The 23,471-nt window shown below is 38.0% G+C and overlaps 1 protein-coding gene and 1 pseudogene across 1 annotated transcript; both read right to left on the bottom strand.

Moving 5' to 3' along the window:
* Positions 1–4,418: 4,418 nt before the first annotated feature.
* Positions 4,419–8,286, bottom strand: LOC128510368 (C-C chemokine receptor type 8-like; annotated as a pseudogene).
* Positions 8,287–16,968: 8,682 nt separating this feature from the next.
* Positions 16,969–17,883, bottom strand: LOC128510367 (PGC-1 and ERR-induced regulator in muscle protein 1-like). Its single transcript, XM_053482596.1, has one exon. The coding sequence runs from the start codon at positions 17,881–17,883 to the stop codon at positions 16,969–16,971; it is 915 nt and encodes a 304-aa protein (XP_053338571.1).
* Positions 17,884–23,471: the final 5,588 nt, after the last annotated feature.

Raw genomic sequence — 23,471 nt, 5'->3', positions numbered from 1 at the left:
ACAGACCTACTTTTCACCACGCTGCGACCGAAAGTTGGTGTAATTAAGGATTGTTAGAACACCTGGGACAAGGATTAATACATACAGGATATCAGATTACTTGGTCAGAACTGTTGTATAAACATCATACACCAACTATTTTAAAACCAGAATGCATGCGCGAAATCGTTCGAAATACAGTATGGTCTAATTTTACAGCAGTAAACTCAATGAGAAGGCTGTACAAGTATACCTTTATGACATTTCCTCTCTTCCCTCTCCCAAACAGTGTTTAGGAAAATGTCATCGCATAAAAGCGCAACATCAGCTTTGTTGACGTGCTGAGTGCTGATTTCCAGATCTACTGTATGTCATGGATAAATGAATACTGTTCTCACACCAGTGTTTGTATTTCTTATGATACCCCTGAGAGTGTCAAGAAAGCATATTTGGGTCGGCATCTTTGTGAAAACCTCGTTCTCGAAATCTAATATATAATTAACTTCGTCCTATAGGAGAGGATAAAACGTGCGGACTCGCAAAGCAGAACTCGATCACTGCCAAATCGAAATGTAAATTCGCTCAGGCTTCGGTCTCGTTTAAGCGCTGCTGAAGCACGATTTCAGAACATTTCTCCCAGTATGCCTTTAAGGAGAAGATAAAACGACAAAGCCGGCTTGATCTAAATGAGATTTTCACTATTTATGAGCTCGGGGGGAGGACTATTGAGCCACCAGATATATTAATCTCAGTATACTCAATAGACAGATTTATAATCCGGATCTATTAACACAGAAAGGAGGCCATCGAGTTAAATAGATAGACGGATAGATAGAATTACTTATTTAACCATATTGAATAATTGTTTATTAAAAGCATGGAGCTCCTCAGTAACGCAGTGTTAAAAGACAATAATAATGCAATTAAAAACAACTTGCTCGCAGCTGTAACTGTGTGAGATGAGCATGCAGTACATTAGCAGCATAACTTGCTTCATTGTCCCGCAGAGAGGCAGAGGTCTGGAGGAAATGCTGTCTCAGTCAAATATTGCAGTAGTTGCTTATGGGTCTTTGTTAGACCAAATTCCAACCCGGGAATTTTTCACAAGACACATTATCCTTTAACTGCAAAGCAACTTCACGGCAAAGTTGTCTGATTTCTTGGCTATATTTCTCCAGGGGCAAATACTAAACACTTGTTATTAGATAGCTGTATACTGTACAGTATGTTGCAAGATTGGAAAGCACATCAGAAAACAGGGTTTCACCAAAATATATGTTTTTTCCTTTACCTAAAAGAAAGAATAACCAGAGGTGACTCCATTCTGCTCTCCTGCCTTCACTAGGTTCATTGGCACTTACCTTGGTTTCTTTGGTGGCTTCATCCATACAACCCTGTGGAAGGAATTTGGGAATAATATGTGATATCAACCTTACGTTAGAGAAACAGATAAACTTATTCACTAACTTATTGTATATAGCACTTTATCCTGTATACATGGTGGCAGGGGGCCGGTACACCCTGGACTCATCCGGATACACACACTCACCCACACAATATGGGCAATTTGGGAACGCCAACCTGTATGTCTTTGGACTATCTGAGGAAACCAGAGTACCCGGAGAAAACCCACCAAGCACAGGGAGCCACGGCGCACAGCTGCAGTATTTGGGTTTGTGTGTTTGCTGGCGTTTACCGCTGAATGGCGCTATATAACTATAGACTGACACCTCAGGCGTTAGTTTATTCTCTCAGGGATTATTGAGCCGCAGCTCCTTTAGAGCTGCACCTAGTAGCGGATAAAATCAAGTGAAACAGTGTAGGTAAACAAATTCATAATCACAGTACTAAAATTACAGTACAATGTAGAATTCAAATTTTTATTATGATCATCATAATTTTTTAAAATAAATAATGACCCCCGTTCCGCTGTACCACTGCTGGCAAAACCTTATGAAATACAAACGAAACATTAAACAAATTTACAATCACAGTACTAAAATTACAGTACAGATTTTGAATATAAAGGCTACATAGCCTTTATAAGACTCCACTTTTATTTAAGTGCACTCATAATGATGCAAAAACGTTATGATTTCGTAAAATAATGAGAGCAAACAGTGTGCGCTATTCTGTATTGTTTTCGGTGAACTTGAGCGCGTCAGAAAATGAACTTGAAATTCTGTGTATACTTGACTCACAGACGTGAAAAATATATACTTATAGAAAGCTTATGGAAAACTATTTTAGACGTCTAATTTTAGACGATGTAATCCGTAATTCGAAAAGTGAATTATAGGCGCGTCCACTGCTGCAGAGACGAAGAGATGACGTGATCACCTTCATCGCAGCCAAAACCAAAGACATCACTAATTTATTAATGACTTATTAAAATGGTCAGAGTCATTCTCCTTGTTGTTTTTCCCCGACGCATTCATAATCATTAGTCTACTTCTGCCTGTGCGCTCTGGAAAATTTTATGCGTGCGGTTGAGCGCCTGATTAGACCACATAGGAAATTAAAGAGGAGGATCACGGCTCAACATCCCGGAGTCCAAACCCCATTTAAACTAAATTAACAAAATGATTTATATATTGAAAAATAAATAAAAAACAAAATTTAAATAAGTGTGCTATGGAACTTACACTTAAAATATACTTTTTCTATAACATATTTTTGAAAAATGTACTATAAAACAATTATTTTTAAGTACTTTTTAAAATTTAATTCCAAAAATTGGTAAAAGCATTATGTTAGTATACTTTTTATATACTGTATTAACTGATGGCACAATTTTTTTCAGTATATTTGCAATGTACTATCGAAGATTTGAATATATTTCTAATACACCTAAGTGTTTTTTTTTACTAGAGATATACAGTATACTACAGTTAGACATGTATTTCTTCTGTGATGCTTCTTTTATGTAACAGATTCTAAGCTAAAGTGTAAAAGCTAAAAAAGTCTAAGCTAAAAATAAAGTTTGCATAATAGTCTGAAACTAGTTCTAGTTTTGTAATTCTTTTTCTTCATCACTTATTCTTAAATTCCTCAATCTTATGTTTTCAAGCATGTATGGCATGTAAAATAGAATTAATCAATACATACGCTTTCCAGAAATTCTGACACATCTGCTAAATCAAAACATTTTTGTAAATTTTCATTCTTACAGTGAAAAAGTACACAAATCTACACAATATATTATACTACATGTCAGTGATTCACTATTTTATTTTATATTTTAAAGAGGAATAAGAAAGAGGAAGAAAATAAAGGAAGTGAAATTCATTAGTCATGATCTCATTTTAACAAAGTATCTTAAAGCTAAAATTGGCTGCTAGTTTTATAATGAAAGTCTAGAAGCGTGTCAGAGTCTGGACACTACAGTACTTCCTTTTTGTTGTTTTTAAGAAATGTTGCAATTTAGCAGGTACCAATCACAGATCAATCGCATATCAATCGCAAAATTAATCTGCAGTTTTAATGTTGAATTTTCAGCATAGGCCTGTACCAGATTCTAAAGTGTATGATTAGCCATAACATTATGACCACTTAGTGAAGTGAATAACATTGATTAGCTCGTTACAATGGCACCTGGAAATAGGTGGGATTTATTAGGCAACAAGTAAACATTTTGTCCCTAAAGCTGATGTGGTGCAAGCAGAAAAAATGGGGAAGCATGAGGATTTGGGTAACTTTTAAAAGGGCCAAATTGCGATACCTAGATTACTGGGTCTGAGGAACTCCAAAACTAGAGCTCATGTCAGGTGTTCCTGGTGTTCAGTGAATAAGACCTACTGAAAGTGGTCCAAGGAATAAAATGTGGTGAGGGTCATAGATGGCTAAGGTTCTTGATCAACGGAGGAGCAAAGGCTGGCCCATATAGTCTCAATGGGAAAGCCTCAGTAGCTCAAACTGCTGAAAAAAATTTTATGCTCGTTCTGATAGAAAGGTGTCTGCAAACTGAAAATATTGCTCACGGATGGTTTGAAGAACACAGCAATGAGCTTAAGGTGTTGACTCTGTCTTCAGATTCTCTAGATCTCAATTCAGTTGAGCATCTGTGGGTTGTGATGGAAAAACAAATCTGATCCATGGAGGCCCGAGCTTGCAACATACAAGCCTTAAAGGATCTGCTACTGATGGCTTGGTGCCAGATACCACAGCACACCACCGGGAGTCTAGTGGAGTCCATGCCATGATGGGTCAAGGCTGTTTTGGAGACAAAAGTAAGACCAGCTCAATATTAGTGGTCGTGACGTTATTGCTGATTGGAGAACATATACTGTAAATATATCCGTTCTGGGACCACGTTTGTAAGTCGGATTTGTTTGTAAGTCCGACAAAGTGAGTCTTTGAAAATCTTGATTTGCTTTAACTGACCCAAAATAATTAGAATGATGTTCTGCCCTCTCCATTTGTTCAGCGCTTAGAGTTGCTTATGTTTGAAAAATCTCTCTCACTGCTTTGGGAAATATAAACCCAAACAAAGCATAGATCACTGGATTGCAGCACCGGATAAAAGCCATTAGATGGCAAATGTAGCTTGCATAACTAAGGTGTTTTAAGTTCTAAAGTAAACCTTATTCGATAGTAAGTTAAGATGTCTAGAAAATTCACTATGTTATAAGCAGCCCAACAAATAAAGAAGGTAAGTACCAGAAGGAAGGTGAGACTGGTATTTTTTTCCTCTGGTTTGTTGGTAATTTGACTATAGTTCACACAATCCTGATGTAGTAAACACTTAACACAAAATCAATATTCTCTATATGCATAAAATAAAGGAATTCAGTCTTGTTGCTCTTTACAGACTCCTGAGTAAGTAGATGCCATGACAGGCAGCACGACTGGCAACGCTGCCAAGAGGCTCACCACCCACACAAAGCTACTGTAAGAGCACATCTGACACAACGTCTTTTCTTCCAGCCTGAGTGAGGGTGCACCATGGTTGCGTATTTCCGAATGCTCATCAGTAACAGGAACATGATGCTGCTGTAAAATCCAGCTGGGAAAGTAGAGTGAATCACTTCGCATGCTGCATCTCTGAAAGTCAAACCTGAGATGAGGTGATAAACACTGAGCACCAAGTTGAGCATGAAGATGCTGGTCAGTAATCTAAGCCTCATGCAGGATACATTGATCACAACAACCAGGACGTTACCAATGAGACTGAGGTCACAATGCTGAGGGTTTGGGAAATTCAGTGCGTCTGTATTCAAGCATGAATCTTTCCTTGTCCAGTTCATAATTATAAAATTAATCCTTGTACACAAATACATCGAAAGTCTTCATTAATCTACTTGTTTCTGGAAAGCAAAGTAAAATAAAAATAAATAAATAATAATAATACTAAAATAATAATAATAATAATAATAATAATAATAATAATAATAAATAAACAAATTAATAATAATAACAATAAAAATAAATTAAATGAACAAAGTAATAATAATAATAATAAATAAACAAATAAACACAATAGTAATAATAATAATAATAATAATAATAATGCCATTATGTTTTACTCACATGCTATTCATTTATTTATTGATTTATGTCTGACAAGCTCAACTAGTGGTTATATCTCCTAACATGAGCCCAAATGTGATAAAAATAAATAAATAACATCATTATTTTCAATTTTGCAGTTTAAAATCATGAAATTGAATAATTGTGATTTGGAGATCACTTAAACGTTTGGTTAAACCACAACTACATTTAATATTAAAAGTAAGAGCATTCACACACACACACACACACACACACACACACACACAAAAATGAAGAGAATTAAAGGGATTAGGACTAAACAGTTGAAGCCTTAAGAACTCAAAAAACACGTGGTCTGATGAGTCCAGATACTGTAGATCTGTAGATAGAGTGATGGATGCATGTCTCCAGAGTGAGAACTTGTAGTTCATGCAATTCTTAATTTATATCCTGCTCTGGGACTTGATTGTTTAAACTGTCCCCACCCTGAAGAGGACATTCTTCAGTCTCTGTTTGTGCAGTATACAGGAGCTCGGGTGAAGACCAGAAGACAACTGATGTGACTCGCATAATTGAGATATTTTAAAAACTGCAAAGAAAAATTTATTGGATTAAAATGTTAAGGTGTACAGAAAATTCATTATGTTATAAGGAGCCCAACAAATAAAGAACATAAATAAGAGAATGAAGGCGAGTCCTGGAGTCCGGTGTCTCAGGTTTGTTGGTAATTTGGTATCGACACTCTAAATCTCTATGTAGTTTAACACTCAGAAACAAAAAGGCACACACACAAACACAAAGCTCTCTTTATGGGTGAAGGCAAGAAATGCAACATCGCTGCTGTACTTACAGGCTCCTGAGTCAGGAAATGCTGCAGTGTGTAACACGACTGGCTATGCTGCCAAGAGGCTTAACACCCAGGCAAAGATAAAAATGCATGTGACGCAACGTCTTATCTTCCAGCCTGAGTGAGGGTGCACTGTGGTTGTGTATCGCTGAATGCTTATCAGTACCAGGAACATACAGTAATTCTGCTGTGAAATTAAATTTGGAAAATACAGTAAATCGCGATTATGGGCAATTCTATGGGCTTATGCTTTGTCTTGAATCCTTTGTTGTCCAGTTCGTAATAACATTTAATTACATTTGTTGTGTTGGTTTCTAAAAAGCAAAGCAAGAATCGCAAATAAATATAAATAGTAAATAAAAGTCATCATATTGACAAGTCACTGCCTTTAAAAATGTTTACATTACAAACCACGTTGCTCAATTCCAGTTTTCCGGTCAGATCGGATTTGCTATCATGACGATAAACATCCACAATTACAAGTGACTTTTATGTGACTTTAATGTGGATGCATTAGTCCTGGGAACCGGCGCGTATGAACTCATCAATACATTTTTGCTCTCACAATCTGTGTTAAAACACATTATGAGTTTGCATCTGCTGATTCATTTCAAACAACACTTGGGGTTTTGCTCTGAAGGACAGCAAGCAGTTACCCAGCTGTGTTTGGTGAGGTCCAGAAAGAAGAAGAAAGCCTGACATCTCGCTTTGGCTGTTTTAGCATTGCTATGAAATTCGCATGCGCAGAGGCAAAAAAAAAAATGCTTGTTACTGTAAATAAAGAACATGTTTACAATTAATGTCTTGCCTTGTGAAAAAAAAAATACACTTAATGTATTACAAATATATTAAAATCTTCTGTAGCACATTGCAAGTATACTAACAAAAAAAAATATTGTATTATACTGTAGTAAAGAACCCTTTCCAGTATGATGTTATAGGCAAATATATTTTAAGTGAAAGTTTAGTGTGATTTCCAAAGCACTTTTTTTTTAATACTGTTATGTTAAATAATCAATGTAATAATGTACAGAAAGCATACATTGGAATACAAATTGTAATACACTGTAGTCTCAGCATCTTTTCAGTTGAATTTGAATGTACTTATTCATATGGTCTTATTCGTACTTATATTTTTTTGGTTTTGGTTCCTGAAACTCACTTTTGCATGTTCAAGCTCATTTTTGTGTGTTTAAAGTCTTTTGTGTGTACTTGACATTACAAAGCTACAATTGTTGTATTGTTATAACTCAATTTGAACAGGCTCTGCTGTCCTCCGCTAAATCTTCTTTTGAATTTGCTAATATGCTGTATTTACATCATTCATATTGTATTTTCATTAGTATAAGATAAATTTCATTTTTCATAGTTTTTGTTACTGTAGGTATTTTGAAATGAAGTACATAGTTTAAACTATAAAATATATTGTCTAATGTGTTATCGCTAAATCTTGTGCTTGTGTTTGTTAGTTAACCTAAATTTGTTTGTTTGTTTGTTTTGTAATCATGTGCAGTTAAATTACATCTGAAATCTGTCCGTCATTACTGATGTGATTTGTTTCAATAGCCATACAAACATGTTATAATATAGAAAGTGCATTCAGCATTTGTAAATGGTCCTTAAACCCTTTAGTGTACTGTTAACACATTTGCAATAGAGTAGAATAAAATGTTGTGTGCATTTAACAAAGTATATTTTTATTGATCACAAATTATACTTTTAGAAATTAAAATTGGCCAGCTCACAAAACCGTTAACCTTGCAAGTGACTTGGGGTATGAAATTCTTCCTTATCCACCTTATTTCATCCACCCCGATCTCACACTCAGGGACTTCTTCCTCTTCCATCACTTGAAGAAACCACTTTGTGGCAGGTGTTTGATGACAATGAGGTACTTACCAAGGTGGAAATCCTTTGTCAAAAGCCAAAAAGAAGGCTTCTTCAAAGACACTCTCCACCAGCTTATCCATCGTTTATAGGAGTGTAGGTGGAGGAGCCACCAACATTCGCTTTTATTACATAATTTTTTCTTAGCAATAATAATTTTATGACTCTTAATGTACTCATACTATATATAACTTCCATTTATTTTTTATTTTTATTATTTGCTGAATCAGGGACAGTACATTAGTACACACACATAAAAGTAGACTTGATACACTTAAAATTGTTCTTTTGTATAATTTAATTACAATTTAAATTCATTGGTACAAAATTAGTTGTTCAAAAAAGGCAAACTCCAAGTATACTGCTCATTATTCTGGTTGCATGAACTCTTAAGTATGGTTTAGCATACTAAAATATACTTCTGGGTTTGTTGTTTATATGCAGTTTAATTTTGTAATGCCTTATAGAATATACTGTACTATATATCGTTTACTAAAGTTCAGTCATTGAATTTCCTTTTCCTTATTTGTCCTGAGTACTGATAGAGTTTTTAGTCTTGAAATTCCTCTTTTATCTTAGTCTCTGTTATCACTAGGAGACACTACTTATTTAATTCGGAATTTCTTATGGTTAAGACTTTTGTCTTTTATCTGCCCAGAGAATTAACATCAACCATCTTTACTTCTGTACACATTCCACCAGATGCTAATGCCAAGCTTGCAATGAAAGAACTACATGCAGCCATTAGCCATTAAGAGTCAACTCATGCACATGCTACTTTTATCGTTGTGGATGACTTTAACCACTCAAACTTAAAAACAGTGCTTCCTAAATTTAACCAGCATGATTCCTTCCACGCCAGAGGAAATAAAACCCTGGAGCATGTTTCCACCAACATACCTGGAGCTTAAAAAGGCTACATCGCTCCCCCACCTGGGACAATCAGGTCACCTCTCTTTGTCTCTCTCCCATATTACTCCCTATATTCAGCACTCATCAAACATGTGGGACCAACAGTAAAAACAATCTTACTAAAGGCTCGCAATGCCAACTTTAGATCTGGTGATGCACAGACCTACAGTACCGCAAGGGTCAATCTGAGGTGGGGCATTAAGATGGCCAAGTACTGCTACAAGCTGACAATTAAAGAACACCAATTCACCATCTCCAATTCTCAGCAGATGTGGCGGGGCATTCAGGCCATCAGCAACAGGCCCATCAAGCCCTCACCCTGTCCACCGATATCTTCTTTCTCACGTAAACTAAACAACTCAGCTCTCTGCAGACTACCAGCCACCAGCCACTAGCACCCTCCAAGTTAGCCAATACACTCGGAGAACTGGGCGTCTGGACTTTTTGACCAACAGGCCTCATCGTGCTTGGATAGATTACCACTGCTCTTCCATCCTTATCCTTGGCAACAGCGTACCACAAGGCTGTGTGCTAAGTCCCTTCCTCTACTCTCTCTTCACCTATGACTGCAAGCCGGCACATAGGTCCAACACAATTAATAAGTTTGCAGTTGACACAACAGTGATTGGATTCAAAACAGACAACAATGAGTCAGCTTACGATATAGAGAGGAGATGAACCGTCTGAACACCAAGAAGACCAAGGTGCTCATAGTTGACTTCAGAAAGAAGAAAGGTGACACACACACACCCTTTAACATCAATGGAGAGGTGGTGGGCCATGTTCCTGGGCATCCATATCTCTGAGCATCTCTCGTGGACTAGACAAGCAGGTTCAGAAACAACTTTTTCGCCACAACTGTTTCCTTGCTGAACTCTGCCTCCACCTGAGCACAACAAACACATTGACTGGATGCATTACCTTACCTTGCACTACCGAAATTGCTGCTCTCACAACTAACATAAACTAAACACTCAGGACTGGACTATTTATAATTGTTGCACATATTGTATATTATATAAAATGAGCTCCTCATCCCACTCCCAATAACAAGTTACACACATGCATATAACCTTCTCTACTGCAATATCATAACCATAGTATACAATCTGTTTCCCCATCTATAACCAATGCACTCATTGTACCCTTCTCTGTTTATATTTTACATATGCATATTCCTTTATCATGCCATATACAGTATCTTCCTTCATTGTACTCAGTTTATATAACCCTTTCTGTATATAACCCTCTCTGTGTACAGTTTACATATGTGTACAGTATACATAAGCAAGTTATTTAGCATAGTATACCATATCTTTCTCATTGCATACATCTAAAACATTGCACTCTGTTTACATAACTCTTTCTCTGTATACTGTTTATATGCAAATTCTTATAATTCATTTGCTCATTCGCACTCATTGTATTTACCTCCCTCACTGTTTATGGTTTACAAATGCAAATTCTTTATCATGGTATCTAATCTAATCTAATCTAATCTAATCTAATCTAATCTAATCTAATGTGACTTCATTACAGGCACACCTACATAAAGAGCATGCAGGAACCATGGCATAAAGGAAAACAGTGAATGAATCACAGACAACTTCCAAAATAGTGGACTTTGTGTGTCTTTTATGCTAACATGACAATAATAAAAGTATTTAAAAAAACAACAAAAAACATCAAAAGATAATTCAAATTTAAGCTAATGAGAATTTTTTTTGATGTATTACAGATCCCCTCAGCTATATTTATGGCAGAATCAGTGTGCACAGACTGACAAACTAGATTACTAAATTTAGCGCACAGATTACTAAAGTGAGCGCACGGATTGTTACAAGTAAATTGAGCGTTCAGATTAATAAACCGAGTGTGCCGATTACTAAACTGACCACATCGATTACTAAATTGAGTGAACTGATTATTAAACTGATCAGATGATGTACTAAACTAAACATTTGGATAGACAAACCCAGCACACCAACTACTAAACTAAAAGAAACAAACTACTTTGAGGAATAAATCAATCAGCGTGCCAATCAATCACAGGACACACACATACACACACTCATTCACACACTACGGGCAATTTGGGAACGCCAATTAACCTAACCTGCATGTCACTTCCATTTCCTTGCTAATTTTTCTTTCTTTCAACACAGATTACTTTCCAAAGCAAAGCCTTGTCTATCCTTTTCAGATCTTAAAAAGACTATACATGCATGTATTAGGTTAGATTCCTGTAATAGTTCATACAGTGGTCACCCACAATCATCCCTGAACAGGTTACAGTCAGTTCAAAATACCGCTGCTCGTCTTCTGACTAATACATGTAGGCGAGGACATACTGTATAACCCCTGATTTGGCCACACTGGCTTTAAATTCATTTTAGAGTTGATTTTAAAGTTGTTATGTTTGTCTATAAAGCTTTAAATAATTCTGCTCCAAAATACCTTTCTGACGTACTACTGCTGCATTCTTCATCACGTTCACGTAGATCCTCCCCTCAGCTTCTTTTGTATATAACTATATATATATTTATACTATACAGTATCTAACGACTAAGTAGTAGCACAGTGGCTCAATAGTTGCCACTGCCTTGTGGTCCGTGTGCATGGATTTTTTATAGTCTCCTCATGCTTGGTGGGTTTCCTCCGGGTACTCCAGTTTCCTCCCACGGTCCAAGGACATGTAGATTAGTCTAATTGGTGTTCCCAAATTGTGTTGACTGGAGGTCCTTCCACTGTTGTAAAATAGCAATAAATACAATGGTAATCACCATTGAAGAGCTGAAGATGTTGAGGTTCTCCTTGGGAGTGACAAGGATGGATAGGATTAAGAATGAGTTTATCAGAGGGACAACCCACGTTAGATGTTTTGGAGATAAAGTCAGAGAGGCCAGATTGAGGTGGTTTGGGCATGTTCAGAGGAGAGATTGTGAATATATCGGTAGAAGGTTGCTGAGGTTGGAACTGCCAGGCAGGAGGTCTAGAGGAAGAGCAAAGAGGAGATTTATGGATGCAGTGAGAGAGGACATGAAGTTAGTTGGTGTGAGAGAAGAGGATGCAGAGGATAGGGTTAGATGGAGGCAGATGATTCGCTGTGGCGACCCCTGAAAGGGAACAGCCGAAAGACAAAGAAGAAGAAGAAGAAGAAGACAATGGTAATCACCACTGGCCTCCAAGGCGCCACCATAATTTAGAAATTAATTCTTTAAAAACCCTACAATATGATTTTTTTTTCTTATTTTGTCTCTCATAGTTAAGGTATACCTATGATGAAAATTACAGGCCTCTCTTATTTTTTTAAGCAGAAGAACTTGCACGATTGGTGGCTGACTTAATACTTTTTTGCCCTACTGTATAGGGTATAGAATGTAAAATAAAATGGTTTCCATCCGAACTCCATGTTTTCTCTAAATAAGCAGAAAAACATTGTTTCGTTTAAGAAATAAGCCAGGGTTGAAGATGTTTTTTTTTCTACACAAGCACAAGTTCATCAAAGGGTCACTTGACCTCGAATCCAAATTTCCAGAAGGAAAAAAAAAAAAAACACAACTAATTCAGCAGTTTTAATTAAATTTCAGTTTCGATCCCACTTGCTGAAGGACAACCATGAATGAAAACAATTAATATAAAAATGCAGGCTGAGCTCTGTATCACCGCACCGCATCCAGAATGATAATGTTTAACCCTCTACGTGATTCAGCTTAATTTAACCTGGATAGACGCTTGAATAGCAATGTGCTTGTGTCTTTCACAGCTCCAGCTTATATAAATACTACCTTGTACGAATTTCGATCTTTGCAGGCGCGTATAAATGGTGCTTAGTCACACATGCGCTCTTGTTTTGAATAGCACTGGCTGTGCAGCCTTGTGAACCTCACTATTATCTTGTGGGTATTTCTGGAACAGAATGACAAAAAGTGTAAGCTTTTTTCTAGCTGTGGACTTTATTGTAATTAACCCTTAAAAAAGACGAATACATAATTTTTCAACATAACCTCCTTGATGAATCTTTATCCTTGTAGGGCTGCTTTCAGGGGACCAAACAGGTGGAAGTCTGACGGAGCGAAACAGGACTATAGGGAGGAGCCTTAAACATCTCAAACTAATTTTGCATCCTGCAAGGACTTGAGCTTTTCTTTAAGCCTCACTGTAACAAGCACTGTTGATTATTGTCCCCCCCACCCAATAATGTTCCAATACTTCTGGCCCTTAAGAATCCCAAAAAACTGTAAGCATTGATGAATTTTCCAGTTGATGGTTGACTTTTTTTTTTTTCCTCAGTCGGTGACTGAGGATGTTTCCGCTCCATACTCTGGCATTTACTCTCAGACTCGCAGTGATGAATCCATGTCTCGTCACCAGTAATGATTCTCTTTAAAAAAACTTTCACCTTCCTTAGAGTATCGCTCCAAATGCTGTTTGCGGATATCCAAACGCGTCTGTTTACGCTATTCCGTGTGTTGTTCCGGCACCAGTGCAGACCACAAAAAATTAATTACTGCATGCAATCACAAGTGGGGCATACATTTTTCACTCGCACCGCAGTTTCAAATGAACTAATGTAATACTGTACATTCACACCTGCTCAGCAGTGACTGGGGAGACAGTGGCCTTGAACAGAAAGCGCTGATAAGATGGTGCGGCCAACAGAGGTGTACTACATGACTTAAGATGTTTGACTTAACTATGTGTGTGTGTGTGTGTGTATATATATATATACATCTACTTTTTCACACAGGGCTATGTAGTTCTGTTTGATTTAGTTTTCCCTTAATAATAAAAACCTTTACTTAAAAACTGCATGATGTGTTCACTTGTAAATCTTTGACTAATATTTAATTTTTTTCGATGACCTAAAACATTAACGTGTGACAAACATCTTAGCAAAAAACTAAGAAATCACTAAGGGGGCAAATACTTTTTTCACACCACAGTATAAATGATGTATGTTATTGCATGGATATGTTGAGCAGGTGTTTTTAAAGACGTGCAAGCCATTTTTTTTTCCAGCTCTATGTTATCAGTGTTATGCAATCCAAGCGTGGCAGCTCTGTAGCGTCTCTGTTCCTCGGGGAAGGATGTCAAAAAAACAGAGAGAGGGAGAGGCAGCTTTCAGTAAGTGTGCAGAATAGGATTACCGAGTGCAATTTGCCAACAGGCAAACTCAAACAAATTTAAAACGAAGTGTGATTAAAACAAAGACATGGAAGCACATGTAGAATGACAACAACGGAATCCTATGGGAGAAAGCTATAACACAAGCTGTAAAACCCTCGTCTAATGTCTGTGTGTGTACTAAAGCCCAGTTTTTCACCCGTGTCATAAGATTAAAACCAATGCCCATACGTTATTAAAAAAAAAAAGATCAAATCTATAAATGCTCTACTGTATGTATAAACTGATAACGGAGAGATGAAGCAAAGCAGCCTTAGCTATCCGAACATGTGTGAGGACGAAAGAAGGTCAGCAGTGTCAAGGCACGCTTAGATAAAGTGCCCACGCTGAGATAGACTCCGGGGTTTGACTGACAGGAGTGTTTATCCTGGCTGAGGATATTAATCTGTCAGATAGGGAGATAGGGTTTAGTCAATACACACACTCCTCATTACTGAACCCAGAGACGAGCAGCCGTCTGCACTGCAATTTCACCGTCTTGTTATTGGTAGAATATATAAACAGCCTGCCTATTAGAACGGCATATTAATTGTCTGACTATTCAGTTAGGAATAAAACATGACAGGGTGCGGTTATAGGACAATAATCATCAACGGAATGGTATGATATGAAGAGGGCGGTTTTAGAATCAACTTCGAGACATGTTTTGTGTTCTCATAACTGAGAGCTTGTTAAATTAAAGTCTTTTAAGCATAACGTTTGACAAGCAGCAACATGCAATGCATGAATGAAACTGATGATTTGAAGACTTGGGCTTGTTTAGTCTTAATCTTGACTCAATCTTGCTTTTGTTTGGACTCCGTCTCTGTCTCAACCTCTGTTGACTTGTTGTGGTCTTGGACTTGCCAGTGCCTGCAGTGCACACGGGCATGAAGTGGAGCTCTACCCAGTGGACACAGGTAGGAATGCAGGACAATATACAACCTAGAGACCTATTGGGGACATCTTCAGGACATGGGCATTTTATAGAGTAAATAGTAATGGTAAAGCTTTTATTGCTAAAAATGTTCTTCTAGTGCTGATCTGAGGGCTGGTCTGCATGCTCAGTGGGTAATACCATCACATTTAAAAGCATTTCGTTCCCATTATGCCACAGTAACATGCCAAAATTTTCAATATACAGTAACTTACATTTCATTTTATTAAAGTGTTACACTTCACATTGTAGAACAGCCACAAGACAAGCTGGGTCCTGTTATCACAGCTATATAATGGTTTTTCCTTCACCAGTCTAGGCGTCTTGTCATTTTAATTAGAAACCTCGCAACAAGAAAACGTCACCTTGTCAACAAATAGGCACATTTCCGTGGGATGCACACCCAATATACACACGACTCTCAGATAAGTAGGGTTGTTTCTATAGAAATTATATTGTGATAAAAGCGCAATAATATTAATTTATGATTCGCCTTTAATCTTTACCTAATGTTAGATCGGCTGCTCAAGACAAAGAGTAAAAGAAGCCCATCTAGTAGGGATGGTAATGATTAATAATTAATCAATTAATTGCTATAAAGGACATAATTCAATTAACTGATAAAGTTTGTATTAATTGTATTAACTGATAAAATTTGTTTTGCATCATATTTCTCATGTGTCTGCATTTTTAGCTGCGTTGTTTTTTAGACTGGGCTTATTAGTTGGCTCTGTCGTCTTGCACCTCCAGTTTCCGTGTTCGATTCCTGCCTCAGGTCTGTGTGCATGGAGTTTGCCTGTTCTCCCTGTGCTTGGTGGGTTTTCTCCAGGTACTACGGTTTCCTCCCATATCCCAAAGACATGCAGATTAGGTTAACTGCCATTAGTATGTAGTGTGTGACTGAGTGTGTGTGTGTGCCCTGCAATAGATTGCGATAGACCCTGTCCAGGCTGTACCCCGCCTCGTGCTCTAAGTCTCCAGAGATAGGCTCCAGGCCCCTGTGACCCTGAATACAGGATAAGCGGTAGAGATGTGAGAGTGGGTGAATGTTTTTGACTGAGTTTTATTATTATATTATTTATAAGTAACAGGTATTGATGGTTAGCTTATTTGACTTAAAGTTAGGGAAATTTTTAAAAATAGTTTTATAGGTCAAGTAGTGAGATGTGAGAGCTTCGTAACAGGCGGTTTTTCACAATGGTAAAGTCTTCAGCTGATTTAATTGTTTTTGTCTTATACATTTCAGGCGAGAGAGAAAAGAGGAAAATAAGAAAAGAGGCTGGTTAGGGAACATCACCTGAAGACATGCTGGTTTTGGAAAATAACCAACGTTCGTTTGGGAACAATGACTGCATCACAGCCTTGTTAATTATTTTCCTATAACAGGACACCACATCATGTTAAATAACATTGTAAACTGAAACACATTTCCAGATAATGTAAAAGTAAGAAAAAATTAAATACTGTATATAATTTGTAAATTATTTGATGCTGCCCTTTAGTTAATATAATTACATTATTTGATATCTAATGCTACTCACAGAAGTGGTAATCATTTCTAGGTCTACTGTATATACTCCCAGTACTTTGTACTAGTTGTATGTTAAGTAAAAAAATACATGACCTTTTCCTATTACAGACATGTTTTCTCAAAATGTCAGTGCAAATATAAATCAGATGACAATGAAACCTTTGCGTGAAAACTAGGGTTAGCTCTCGGCTCCACTCAGCTGTGCGTTGGCTCTCGGCTTCATTCGGCTATGTGTTGGCCCTCGGCTCCACTCGGCTGTGCGTTGGCTCTGGGCTCCACTCGGCTGTGTGTTGACTCTGGGCTCCACTTGGCCGTGTGTTGGCTCTGGGCTCCACTCGGCTGTGTGTTGGCTCTCGGCTCTACTCGGCTGTGCGTTGGCTCTGGGCTCCACTCGGCTGTGCGTTGGCTCTCGGCTCCACTCGGCTGTGTGTTGGCTCTCGGCTCTACTCGGCTGTGCGTTGGCTCTGGGCTCCACTCGGCTGTGCGTTGGCTCTCGGCTCCACTCGGCTGTGCGTTGGCTCTCGGCTCCATTTGGCTGTGCGTTGGCTCTCGGCTCCACTCGGCTGTGCGTTGGCTCTCGGCTCCAATCGGCTGTGCGTTGGCTCTCGGCTCTACTCGGCTGTGCGTTGGCTCTGGGCTCCACTCGGCTGTGTGTTGGCTCTGGGCTCCACTCGGCTGTGCGTTGGCTCTGGGCTCCACTCGGCTGTGCGTTGGCTCTGGGCTCCACTCGGCTGTGCGTTGGCTCTGGGCTCCACTCGGCTGTGCGTTGGCTCTGGGCTCCACTCGGCCGTGCGTTGGCTCTGGGCTCCACTCGGCTGTGCGTTGGCTCTCGGCTCTACTCGGCTGTGCGTTGGCTCTGGGCTCCACTCGGCTGTGCGTTGGCTCTAGGCTCCACTCGGCTGTGTGTTGGCTCTGGGCTCTACTCGGCTGTGTGTTGGCTCTCTGCTCCACTCGGCCGTGTGCATGTAAATCAGGTGGTGTGTGAGGTGCATGCTGTCTCTCTCGCTGTACTAAAGCGAGCGACTGTAATGAAGGCATAATTCTTCGTGTCTCCGTGGCATTATTTTCTTCACACTGCTGTCTCGTTAGCGCTGGGCATGTGTTTTTGCTCCCCATCAACCGAGTCATTTCCATCACTACCAAACCGAAATTAGTAATGGAAAACAGAGTCGTGTTGAGAATGCTAGTTTTGCAAGCTTATTACATATAAACCTCTCCTTAATAAAATCTCCGCAATCAGGATTTTTTTTTCAATGCTTTCCAGCGAGCGACGTGTAATCAAAGGCTCGTCTGTTTATTTATTTCTATATTTATGCCACAGTGAATTGAAGACTTTAGGCAACGCATCTTTTATTCATCAGCATCGACTAAAAAAACAGTAATGAAAAACATATTAAAGGAATATTCCAGTGCCTTACAAACAGTCTCTGTATGTGTGATTACAGCAAAAAGCAAACAACAACAACAGATGCGGATGTTTGTTCCAACCCTAACACAGATACTAAACAGGTAGAGATGATGGACCTTAAAATAACAACTCTCCCAAGAAAGATAATGAGAATGACCCAAAAACCAATAATAACTACAACAATGGCAACTATAACAGCGGCACCAAGGACACCTACAGTATGGACAACAACGAACACAGTGATAATAGTTACTATAACTGTGACTATAATTAACAGAGGTGTCAAGTAACGAAGTACAAATACTTCGTTACCTTACTTAAGTAGAAATTTTTGGTATCTATACATTACTGGAGTAATTATTTTTTTAGACGACTTTTTACTTCTACTCCTTACATTTTTACGCAATTATCTGTACTTTCAACTCCTTACATTTAAAAAAAAAAGGCCTCGTTACTCCTATTTTATTTCAGCTTGTCATTCAAAAAACAACAAAAAAAAAACATCCAGATAAATCGCGCCATCCGGATGAAGCAAATTTGATTGTGGTTGGATGAGAAGTATAAACATACCATTCCGACACCCTATTGATTGGTACGCGATCCATCGCACCAGCACATGACGTCACGTCACACACTCCAGCAAGGACGTTTGAATAAAATAGCATTTTCAGTTGATAACGTTGTGATAAGTAGACGAAGATGTCCGTGATAGAGATGTCACAACCAAAACAGGAATTATATATTTAAAAAAAAAAAATATATATATATATATAATAATTTTTTTGATTAATCACTTGGATTAATCATTCATTCTGACAGCACTAATGTTTATTGTAGACAACCATACAGGGGTAATTGTTACTAAGCCTGCCCTGGGTACACTAATTTCCTTGTATGCTGCCCTCACAGATTCCTGCAGCTAAGCTTGGATGTACATTTACATTCCAATAAAGGTTACCGATGACACGCCTCTGAAGTTTGACTTTTTGCACCATTAAAATACTTATAGGCAACTAGTTATCATATCTTCTTCTCCATCAAACATGTTAATGCTCAGTAGTACACATATATGGTTCTTTAATGTATTTGCATTGTACTAAGATGCATTCTTTTTCAATTGCCATATACAGTATCCCAAATCACTATGGCCGTTAAAAATACAACAAAAAAACAACACATTTTTCTTTTTTTTTTTTTTATGAGGTGTAGGTTTAGTGCAGTATATAGGCCCGTGGCACAGCCCAAGCTTTTATCCTTAATGCTTTTTCCCCCTCACGTTACTTTCACTTTTATACTTTAAGTAGTTTTGAAACCAGTACTTTTACACTTTTACTTGAGTAAAAAGCTTGAGTTGATATTTCAATTTCTAAAGAAGTCTTTTTAAACCCTAGTATCTACACTTCTACTCAAGTAATGAATGTGAATACTTTTGACACCACTGATAATAAATTACTATAATAAAAACTATAATAGCACCAATGACCATTCTGACAATGAAGAAAACAACAATGTCCAAAATGAACCACACTCTGGGTACATTAAAACTTCTGTGGGCCAAACTCAGCGCTTTCCGTTACAGACTACTGTCTTCCCAGAATCACTGGTGTGCAGGTGTGAACATGTTACATCAGTTCATTTGTAACTGCGGTAAAAAAAAATGGATGCTGGACATGTGATTTGTACAAAAGAAGGGAAGCTTACTGTGATTGTTTTTTTTTGTGGTCTGAGAGTGAACCTGGTGCTGAAGCAACTCAATAAAGACCATAAACAGAAGAATTTGGATATCTGGAGCGATACTCTAATGAAGGTGAAAGTTTCTTAAAGAGAATCGTTACTGGTGACGAGACACGAATTCCTCACTCCTCGAGTCTAAGAGTAAACAGCAGAGTAAGGAACGGAAACATCCTCAATCACAGAACGAGAAGAAGTTCAACCTTCAGCTGGAAAATTTATCAATGCTTACAGGTTTCCTGAGATTATCGAGGGCCAAAAGTATTGGAACATTATCAGGAAAAAGGTTCAACAATCAACAGTGCTCGTTACGGTGAGATGCTTATTGAAGAGCTGAAACCTAAACTTCAGATTAAACACAGAGGGGATGTGGTCTTGCATGACGATGCACTTCTGCCCACACTGTCGACACTCTGCAAAGACCTGAAGCATTCTTTCTATAATTCTGATCTTGCTCAATTAGACTTTCACCTGTGTGGTCCCATGAAATCAGCCTAACTTGGACAAAGATTCACTTCTGATGAAGAAGTGGAGATAGCAGTGCATTCATGGCTCACAGTCAGCCCAAACATTTTTAACTCCCGAATACAAAAGCTTGTTGCTGGACAAAGTGTATTGCAAAGCAAACAGATCATGTCGGAAAATTATGTATTTCTTTTCTATAAATAAATTCTACAGCCAGGATGTGGATTACTTTTTACTCACCCTCATCATTTTTTAACATCATATTTTTTATTTTTTAACAACAAAAGACAACAACAGTGACTGAAACCAGAAATAATAACTATCATGACGGTAGCTATGACAGCTAAACCAGCAATAATTACAATATTTCGACAACTACTGTATGACAACAACAACAATAACAACCCTGACAGTGAGGACAACAATAAACACAAAAATCATTACAACAATAACAACTATGACAGCCACATCACCAGCAACTATGGCTGTAACAATAAAGACAGTGACAGGACTGTGATGATTATAATTAACCAGCAACACCAGCAACACCACTCATTATGACGACAACATTTGCATTTATATTTACATTTAGGCCTTTGTCAGACGCTCTTATCCCTAGTGACTTACAAAAGTAGCAACAATAATAATAATTACAGATGTGGCCATTAAGACTGTGCGTGTTTTCCCGCGAGATGCCTCAATTTAGCGCGCGGCGTGCCGCATTCGGGAATTTAAAATAAATGTTTTGTGCTTCACTAAACATCCGCCAAATGGCGCATGGAAGGACTTTATCTAAAATTGTGTATAAAGTTAACCTAAAACAATATTGTTTCCAATGCTAACGCAAACATGAATTATACTTTGTTTTACAACAGATATTTCATAATGAACGTGTGTATATGTGCTTCATGTTAATTTCATAATAATAAAATGACCAAATTCGTGCTTTAAAAGTTTCTTATATAGTTTTTGTAATGTCTTAACACTGATGACCGACACACTGCTGACAACTATGAAACTAACAAGACAGATAATAACGATGACCACAGTGATAGTAATTGTTACAACAATGACAACACCTATGACAACAAAGTCAACAAAAATGTTCAAAATAAACAAAAACAGTAGCTATTACAACAATGACAACAACCATAATAATGATTACTACAACAAACAGTGATGACATCATCAATGGTTAAAACCACAAATACTTAAAAAGTTAAAATAATGACAACAATGAACGACAACAACAGTGACCAAAATCACAAATAATTACAGTTCTTTAGTGACTATAACAATAAAGACAACAACAATGACAACAATGACAACAATTATTACCATGAGGACAACATTAAATTAAATGTGTAATATTTGGCTGATAAATAAATAAACAAACAAACAAATAAATAAATAATAAATTAGTGGTGTGCAAAATGATTTTTTCCTAGAAAAAAATGCACTAGCCTTTTTTTTATCTATGTACTGTATATTAACCCTTAAACATCGGGTGTTTTTTGAAAACATGAATATGTGTCTGCCTTTCATGCCAACTTGATTTGTACTGTACATATACAGTACCATACAGTTTTAGTCAACATCAGCTGCATGAGGGTAATGCAAATATCAAGATCGCTCATAAACCATGAAATATTCAGTCACAAGGTATTTTGCGGCAGCGCCCGGGGGGTGGGGGGGGGATGGGGAAATCGTGTGATTAGTACACCTTTTAATAGCTTAGCTTACATCTGTGTGCTCAGTGCAGAAATAATTCATGCAGTTGCTCATGCAACTTTGCTTTGTAGGTCGTTGTAGGCTATGTACTAATTATGCAGAATTCCCAGAGTGCATAGCTGCAAATCTAAGAAGGATAGAAATGTGTTATTTGCTTTATTTTAGAAAGTGATTGTAATCGGTGTGATAGATTTGCTCGAGTGAAAAAGACTTGGATATGGGCAATGCTGCATAGAAACAATCACACACACACACACACACACACACACTATCTTGGGATTTGAATCACGGCTAGTCATTACATTTAGGAGCTTCGAGTTACACAACTAGATTTGTGTCAAAGCCCAGTGCTGGTTATCCAATTAAGGCTTGTCTGGGAGATCACTGCAGATTCACCGACAAGGCTTTGCACCTTCTTCTTCTTTTTTTTTTAAATAGGTTTTACAGTGATCTCTGAAGACACAGGCAATCTATCCTCTCCTCACACCAGCATCCCAGTAAATGTGCATAAAAGTCTGGTGAAAATTTCCAAGCAGTAAAATGAAATTGCATCCGGAGAGTAATTTCACACCTCGCTTTTGAGTTCCTTTCTATTAGAATAAAATGTTTGCCCTTCAATGTGTGTGTGTGAGAGAGAGAGAGAGAGAAAGAGAGAGAGTGTAAGAGAGAGAGACAGTGTGTGTGTGTGTGGGTAAGAATGATTCTGCAAAGCCACACCAATGGAATGTTCTTGAATCATCATCAAAGGTGCAACAAATAACCAGGCAGTTCAACACATTCCTTTACAGCTCGCTCCTGATCACAAATTAAACTGTAAAATGGTTACTAATCATCATGTATGCAAGAAATCTAGATACATACAACATTCGAAGGATTTACACCGCTATAATTGCACACGTGCTCGCATTTACACACGTCCTCATTAAAACCGTGCACATCTGGCTTCGAGAAGCAGAACGACAGCAGGCGTAAATAATGCACGAGCCAAAGTATCCGCTTTGTGTTTTCCATCATGAAATGACAAGGCTCATCTCTATGCGAGAAATAATCGAGACATTTATTTTCCCCGCCGAAGCCAGGAGACACAGACGAATGCAGAAACATGTTAATGCTCTGTCTACCACCCCAGTGCCCCTCTAGCTTTCTTTTACATAACCACAGCACTTTCATTTCGGGAGCTTATTAAGGGAGAGGCCTTATTAGCGGAGATGAGGAGATTAAAGCGTAAAGGAGTTTGATCTCAGTCTTTGGCAGTTCTATCACGGAGCTGGAGATTCGCTCACTTGTCTCTACAACTAAAAGAACTTCTCCCAGGTGAAGAGCCAGATGAAGCGAGTCTTTTATCCGGAGGAAGATGTTCATTAATATCTGTACAGTACTTTGAGAC

This window comes from Clarias gariepinus, chromosome 22, assembly GCF_024256425.1.
Source record: "Clarias gariepinus isolate MV-2021 ecotype Netherlands chromosome 22, CGAR_prim_01v2, whole genome shotgun sequence".
In the NCBI taxonomy this organism is placed as follows: Eukaryota; Metazoa; Chordata; class Actinopteri; order Siluriformes; family Clariidae; genus Clarias; species Clarias gariepinus.
This window is presented reverse-complemented; position numbering and strand designations above follow the sequence as displayed.